The 8,042-nt window shown below is 40.5% G+C and overlaps 1 protein-coding gene across 2 annotated transcripts in view; it reads left to right on the forward strand.

Moving 5' to 3' along the window:
* The window catches only part of ANTXR2 (anthrax toxin receptor 2), a 175,852-nt gene that overhangs the window by 117,146 nt on the left and 50,664 nt on the right, over positions 1-8,042 (forward strand). For both annotated transcript variants that reach the window (XM_018571779.1, XM_018571780.1), the window contains one exon: positions 6,196-6,363. In XM_018571779.1, coding sequence (XP_018427281.1) covers positions 6,196-6,363 — 168 coding nt within the window. The remainder of the gene's footprint in view (positions 1-6,195; positions 6,364-8,042) is intronic.

Raw genomic sequence — 8,042 nt, forward strand, 5'->3', positions numbered from 1 at the left:
CCTGGGTCTAAAATCAGGTATATAATGAGAAAGGAAAGGTTTATTTTAGCATTTACTATAGCATGCTGATGAGCGGTAACGGAAGAACCAGGTAAGGCAAAATATAAAAAGCTTAGACTACAGCTTTAATGGAGTGAAAATTGATTTCTGATTGACTAGTAGTATAGATTTGGATACAGCATTGTTCCCTTTCTGATTGACTATTATAGATTTGGATACAGCATTGTTCCCTTTCTGATTGACTATTATAGATTTGGATACAGCATTGTTCCCTTTCTGATTGACTATTATAGATTTGGATACAGCATTGTTCCCTTTCTGATTGACTATTATTTTTTTGGATACAGCATTGTTCACTTTCTGATTGACTATTATAGGTTTGGATACAGCATTGTTCCCTTTATCTTGTTAATAAAGTGTCCATAATGCTTCAATATTGTCATCTCTCAGAGCCTGCTGTTTTAAAAATATTATAATACATAGAACGTAATACAAATACTACATTAAAAAAACAGTTCCGTATTGCACTTTTTTCTCAGTTTAGAAGTCATTTGATAGAGAGCTGCAACCACAGAATAAAAGCATAATTCTGCAGCTGCATCGCCTTAGTTGTATTAAATATAAGCGTGCTGTGGAACATGTCCTGATGACATCAGTTTGTCATTCCCTCATAAAGAGGTTATGAAAGAATGTTCTTTGTTTCTTTCATTTGAACTGTACATCAGATGAGATTACAACATGCTATTTCCGTTCCACTTATGTGTGGAGCTTTGTTTTAGAGTTATGGAAGAAATTAGTTTCAGACACAGCAGATTCTATGAGGATGGACAAAAACAAAAAGCTCCCTTACGAACCAACATCCTCAATAATAAAATGGGTCAGAAAGAAACCAAGTCACTCTGAAAAATACTAGATTACATTATGTTTGTCTGAATATGGACAGAGTGAACATATTTTAATGGGAATTCTTTGTTTAAAAATTGGGAACTATGTTCCTTTTCTGCATCTATTATAGTGTTCAATTGCATATGACGCTAAAAATTAAAATAAAGATAAATTATTTAACTGGTTGTATTACTTGTAACATCAAAACTGAACAGATATAACAAACCATGTTTTAATTATTTCATAAAATACTTAAAACATTGCTACATAAACTAGTAATATCTGAACACATTTTTAAAGAACATCTCTGGGGGGAAATTTATATTAACCCTTGCAGTGGGGCAACCCAACACTACAAGGGTTAACTGCTCATTTTGATCTAGGGAATACAATTTAAAAAAATACACATACCCGATCCTCCGAGATGGCTTGCTATTAGACTGGTCCTTCCAGTTTCACCCTTCCCCTCTGCAGCATTTTAAGAAGTCCCAAGTCATCACATTCTATGCACTGTGTATAGGATGTGAGGGCGCCGAGGGGCATATCATCGCTGGAGTGTAAGAGGAGACGGGCTGGAGGGATCCATGTCACATCCGGCCAGCTCTGAGGTTCAGGAGAGTATAACTTTTTTTATTTTAATCCCTAGACAAAAAGCAGTTAACCCTTGCAGTGCAGGAGTAGCCCTAGTGCAAGAGTTAATTCATTTTTCCCCCCAAATGTATTCCATAAATCAGCCCCCTATAAGGTATTCTAATAGCTAATCTGCATAATCTGTTATAGATTCATGCATGTACCATTTTTTCTAACTTATCTGCACTGTGCTGTACCAGATCAATGCAAACAATTGTTTTCTATGTGTCCCATTCACACAACAATATGGGTGTGATGAGCGGCATACGCACATGCTGCATTTTCGTGCAGTGCTATCGCAGATTGCCACATGGCTGCTGTGTGGGGACCTGAATGGTGTGTACTTATTGTACACCTCCAATAAAGTTGTTTTTTTAAATGTCATCGGTGACAGCTTCTGGCCGTGCGAATACAATGAACGCTACCGCAGCTGTCACAGAACACTAGCCCATCTGCTGAAACACAGTTTCATTGCATGGACTAATATGAATGGGCCCTTAAACAAAGCTCTGGTTTGCTGTGTATATACTGCTCCTCTCAATTTCTGAACATGCTTAAACATGGGGATGAACAATTTGCTCCTGCTCCTTCTTTGTACAGGTTGAGTTGGCTGGTGACCAATCTCTATTGTTTAGCTGCAAAGGAGAAGATAAGGTCACCAGCCTAACCATACTGTCTGGCAGAGGTGTACAAAAAGTAGCAGAGAAGAATTACAAATATTTGAAGTCAGATCACATATGTATTTCAACTGTGTATTTCAGTTCTCAGCTGTAGCTTAGCTTTACATTTGGTAGAATCATATTATGTCTCCCAGACTTGAAAGCATGAAATGGACTTAAAAAATTCAGTAGGTAGAGCTGAGAAGTAGAAATTAGTGTTAAAACATGCAGTAGGAAATAAGGTAATGTACTTATAAAAATAAACAAATTGTACATTTGATTATAAATAGCATCGCAAAGCACAGAATTACTTGTTTTTGTATAAAAAACAGATGGTATATTCCGTGCCATCACTTCTAGCAAAAATACAAAAACCTTATTTTAGGATAGCGGTGAGCACATTTCTTTATGCACCTATGACTAACACCCTAACAACAGCCTTATTTAGAGCCTGTTATTTAGAATTGCAGTACATACAGCTGTTTTGGGCTTTTTGGACCTAGAAACTAATAGTAATACATTCATAACAAAGGCTGTAATCAGTCCTGATAAAAAAAAGTACATGAATATAGAAAGAGTATAGTATGGCTTTTCTGCATGCTCAAATAACTTAATCTCCAAAATAAATGTATCATATGAATGTTCTGCAACCTTAATATTCAACTTGGTAAAAAACCAAGTGTCACTGTCTATAAAAATAAAAATATCTGTTCCCTCAGCTGTTCATCAATCAAATCACCTAAACCAGTGGTCCCCAACCCCCCGGCCGCGGACCGGTACCGGTCCGTGGATCAAATGGTACCGGGCCGCGGGGCCCCGCACTGCTGACGGGCTTCACAGTGAGGGGGCGGGTCCTGTGACTCACCTCCCCTCCCGGCCGTGTCCATAGTAACAGGCGGCGGGAGGGGAGGTGAGTCACAGGAGACGTGTGTGTCACAATCCCCGCCCCCTGCAGTGAGTGCACACAACTCCCTGGCTGGGTAAGTCCGAGTGTGGGAGGGGGGAGAGGGGGGAGAGGAGGCAGCAGCAGGAGCTGGGTACATATATGTTGGTCGGTATCTGGATGGGGGAGTTTGTAGAGGGGTGCGAAATATCTGGATAGGGGGGTTATAGAGGGATAATAGATATGTGGATGGGGGCTTGTAAAGGGGTCATAGATATGTGGCGGGGGGGGGGATTTGGTGTAACTGTATTTTATTTTGAAGGCATGTTTAAATACAATTAAATTAAAATTATTAAATCAAAACAATCTAAAATATAAACAATCAACGTCCCCCCCTCAGCGGGCCACAGTAAAATTATCAAACGTTGACCGGTCCACGGCGATAAAAAGGTTGGGGGGCACTGACCTAAACCACCCCTTCCAAATGTATACACAACTCCAATTCAGACACTAATTCAGCCTAATTTTCTATATCCAGGTCACATTGTCATCTGGGACATGATCTGATCAACTCTACAGATGAAGGAAATTGCTTTACACAGTATAATTTATCATGAAATAGACATTTTCTTCGATTAAAGAAAGACTAACTGGTGTAATTACATGTATATTTAAAGTAAATGTTGCTGAATTAAAGAAATGTAAAAAAAAGCACAACCTACAAAATAGTTTATATTCACTCTCCTGCCACCCATTCCTACAATCTTCACTTTGTTGAAAAGTTACAGCCTCTGGTAGACTCTTCACATCTGACACTTGCAGAAGTGTCAGATGCCTGTGTCCCATGCCACGCACCCTGTTCCATTCTCTAACCCCAATGTCACTACTGTGTCCTGTAGTAATGAAGAAGGTGGTTCAAGATGAACCACAGCAGGGGTTCAGGTATCTGACACACCCGTAAGTTTGTCAATCATGAAGAGGCCCTAGCATTGCATGAAGTTCAGAGAGACAGGTAGTGGTATAGGTGAGTTTAAACCCTCTTATTTTGCAGGTGGTGATTTTTTACATTTTTTAACATTGCAGAGTCACTGTAAAGAGAATTCATGGACTGAGCCATCGCTCTTATCCTTGCTACAGTAAATAGTGAGTCACAGATCTGAAAAATGCATGTGCATATCAGATGTGCTGACTCCGGATATGCCTATGGTTGTATCATGTGAAACGTACTTAAAGGAGGATAGGATTCCAGCCCTGAAGCAAAAAAAAGCCTAATAGGCTACAAGAACTCATGGCTGTTCTGCCTAAATCATCCATCTCTACCAGTCATGTTACTTAAACACATGTAATAGTCAAGATAATATTTTAGTATTTGTTTTCTGCACTTGTAACTTAATAAACTATGTGCCGCATAATAGTATGATGCAAACAACAGGCACAACATTGCCTAAGTAAAGCATCAGAAAATTCCATAAAAATATATAGATTAAGAAAAAAACAAAAATAGAACAGCTGAACTATAGCCAAACAGCTAAATATACAACTGAAATACAGATACTGTTTTACCTGCCAGAGGATTTGTATGTATGTCCATTCTGTTCTGAGATTTATACAGCCCTGCCAGACTGCACAGCCAGCCTAGTGGCCTTATTCTTTTCTGCTGTAGTTAAGCAATACAGCTTGGTCACCTCCCTGTCCTCTTCTCATGAATGGACAGTTAAGAAGCAGCAGCAGTTCACCCCCTCCGCTTACACATTGTGCGTGCACACCCCTTTCCTCCTGTCAGCATGTTCTTATACAGCCCATGTACATGCAGCACACCAGATTGGCTCAGTCTCCTCCTCTCCCAGAATGTTGCTCTGCAGGGGGTTACAAGGGATGAGGGAATACAACAGATGTATACCACGTCTAATTTAGGTTCTTCTACAAACTGGATTTACATCATATTATTTTATAATGGATATGTAACTGCATTAGTTGGTGTTTTAATATTTGTCTGGAGTTCAGCTCTAACGCTTAACTTCAACAAAACTTGTTTTTCGTTTTGGATAGAGTGGAAAAGAGCTACTTCCTGTTAGCGAGCACATATCCACAAGTTAACAGTTGTCAGAAGAAAAAGAGGGAAGAGTAACACCCTTCTAGTGAAAATAGTAAAAATTATCTGATATTGGATTTCCATTCATTTTAAGGATGTTACCTCTCACTCACTTTTCCCAACAAAGATACAGACAGCAATGAAACCCTGGCAAAGGTTTTAAATTAGGGACCGACCAATATTGATTTTTTTGGTACCGATACCAATTATTGGCCACCTTTCAGGCCTATAACCGATACCAGGTACCGATATTCTGTTGGAATGAATGTAAACAGCAGGCAGTTGTCCGATATCGGCCGATTCCCTGTTTTCTTTTATTCTGACAGCGGCCGCTGTCAGAATACAAAGAAAACAAAAACAGCATTAGCTTCCCTGCTATCTGCTGATTCCCCTGCTATCCTTTTTTTTTCTTCATTTTGACAGCGGCCACTGCCAGAGTAAAGAAAAAAGATAGCATGGGAATGAATAGCTAGGCTGCTACTGGCTATTTCAAATTGCAATAGCCAATAGCAGGCTGGTTATTGCAACAACCCAAAGCAGCAGAGGTGGATCTGAAGGAGAAATTTGCACAGTGTTTATTATAGATAATATAGATCACTATTGACCAATATTTATCACTAGAAAGTCTGTAAATAGTGGCCCCAATTATCGGTAGATCCGATAATCGGTCAACCCCTATTTCAAATACTACCCACTCTATCCAAAACTTAAAAGTTTAGAGTCGTTACTGCTTCACTTCTTGCACTATATTGCACACAAATATCACAATATTGTGAAATTTTTTTTTCTCTACTGTCAAGTAGTGCAGACTTTTCCCTCTTTTGTTTCACAATGAACTCTAGATTTATAACAATCTGACATACTGTATATGAAAAGCTGAGTTATGGTTATGTTGTCTACATACTGCACTGTGTCAAATTAAAATATACTTATTTTATTTATTCAAAATACATGAACTAAAATATGTTAATATATTTAGCTCATAAAATATTCTGGTTCTGCTTGTAACTCATAATGATTTCTTGCTCATATGTTGTCTCTTTTAGGTGCGTTGGGGAGATAAAGGCTCTACTGAGGAGGGTGCAAGGTTAGAGATGGCCAAAAATGCTGTTGTAACAATGCCAGAGGAAGAGGAAATGCCTATGCAACCGAAATCTCAGAAACCTAAACATAGCTCATCAGCATATCAAACAAAATGGTATACTCCAATTAAGGTAAGCACCTGATTTGAATACAATTATGTGTTTTATTATTCCTAAAACCCTGAAAAAAGAACTGTTCTAAAAAGTTCTACACTCACCTGTTATTTAATCCTGTTTCTGAAATATAAATTGAGACATGAGATTTTCATGACTAGCTCTAAAATAACACCTGTTAGCAATCTTAGGGGTCTATTCACAAAGCTGCCGTGAGCAGCCGAGTGAACAACCGACCTGAAGTGAAGTGAGCCGAACACTGTTCGGCTATTCACTTCAGGCTTGTACGGCTGATTTCAGCCATACATCAGGTGGCTTGGGGTCGGCCAAACATGCTCAGCATGTTCGGCCGACCTGAAGTGCAGAAGGAGTTCGACTCAGCCGATCCAATATCTGGATCGGCTGAGCCGAACCTCCAGGAGGCTACTCGCTGCTGTTCGGCCTATTCTCATAGATGCCGAACAGCAGTGAGTGAATAGCCGAATGCCGCTGAGCGGCATTCGGCTCGGCTATTCTGTGGTACCGAGCAGAATAGTAAAACAGTTAAAAAAGTAGAAAAAACTAAAATATAAAACAATTGGGCGGAGCTAGCAGTGACAGCTAGCTCCGCCCAACTGTTTTCTATTGGTCGGGACCAGCTGTCATTAGAATTAGAGCTTGTTGGAGCTGGTGGGGATATGAAAGCCGACTCTGCTAAGCTCTCATCCTAATGACAGAACACCAGCAGACGCTGTTCTGTCATTAGGATGAGAGCTTAGCAGAGTCGGCTTTCATATCACTGCCGGATCTCCTAAGCTCTAGTCAGTGATTTTGCAGCAGCTCCGACAGGTTCTCAGTGTAATGATAGAACGGCGTCTCTGGTTACCTGGTAACCAGGGAAGCTGATCTCTCTGCAAGTGGCCGGAGCCAGCCATGAGATGACGGCTGGCTCCGCCCAGCTGTCAGAAGCAGGCTGTCGGCCGGATTTGAATTTCCCCTGGGCTCAGTGGGGCTGAAGCATATGCCTTTGGCTCGACTGAGTCCCTCGGCCAACTTTGGGGGCTGTACGGGTTATAGTGAATAGCCCTACAGCAGCCCTGAACTGAAGGGGTCCTGGGGCTGAAGCTACCCGAAAGATCAGCCGAAGCTACGGCTAGATCCTTGGTAGCTTTGTGAATAGACCCCTTAGTTTCTTGTTAGTTGAAGCAGCCAGATGCCACATAGCAGGACACAAGTTCTACTATTGCGAGTTAACCTTCACCTGTTGCCAGAAGCAGCTCAAAGTTAAAACTTTGATCAAAAAAATGCCTTAAAGTAAAGTTGAAGGGAAAAAAAAATTGGAGGCCGCCGTTGCTTACCTCTATATCAAACAATGGTGGTTGCCTGGCTATCATGCTAAACCAATAGCTTAAATACTTTTTGAAGCACTGATTCAGTTAAGTAGATTAGTAGTAGTGATTTCACTCTAGAAGCTTGTTCAGGGCAGTGGCGCAGAAAGTATAGAATTTAGAGACAGGCAGGCAGTTTGTATTCTTAACAAGCAGATCCGTAATGGCAACCTGCATATTCCTCTCAGCACAGGTTTTTTTTAAACACTTGGGGATCTTTTGCATAGGAAATGTAACCTAAAAAACATTAACAAAGTTTCTAGGCCACTTTGTCTACGTCCTGTCCCTCTCCCCCCTCCCTACCCCTCCCCCCCCCCCCCCTCTTTTCAT

Source organism: Nanorana parkeri, unplaced genomic scaffold (genome assembly GCF_000935625.1).
Source record: "Nanorana parkeri isolate BGI_ZX_2015 unplaced genomic scaffold, ASM93562v1 scaffold1836, whole genome shotgun sequence".
Taxonomy (NCBI): Eukaryota; Metazoa; Chordata; class Amphibia; order Anura; family Dicroglossidae; genus Nanorana; species Nanorana parkeri.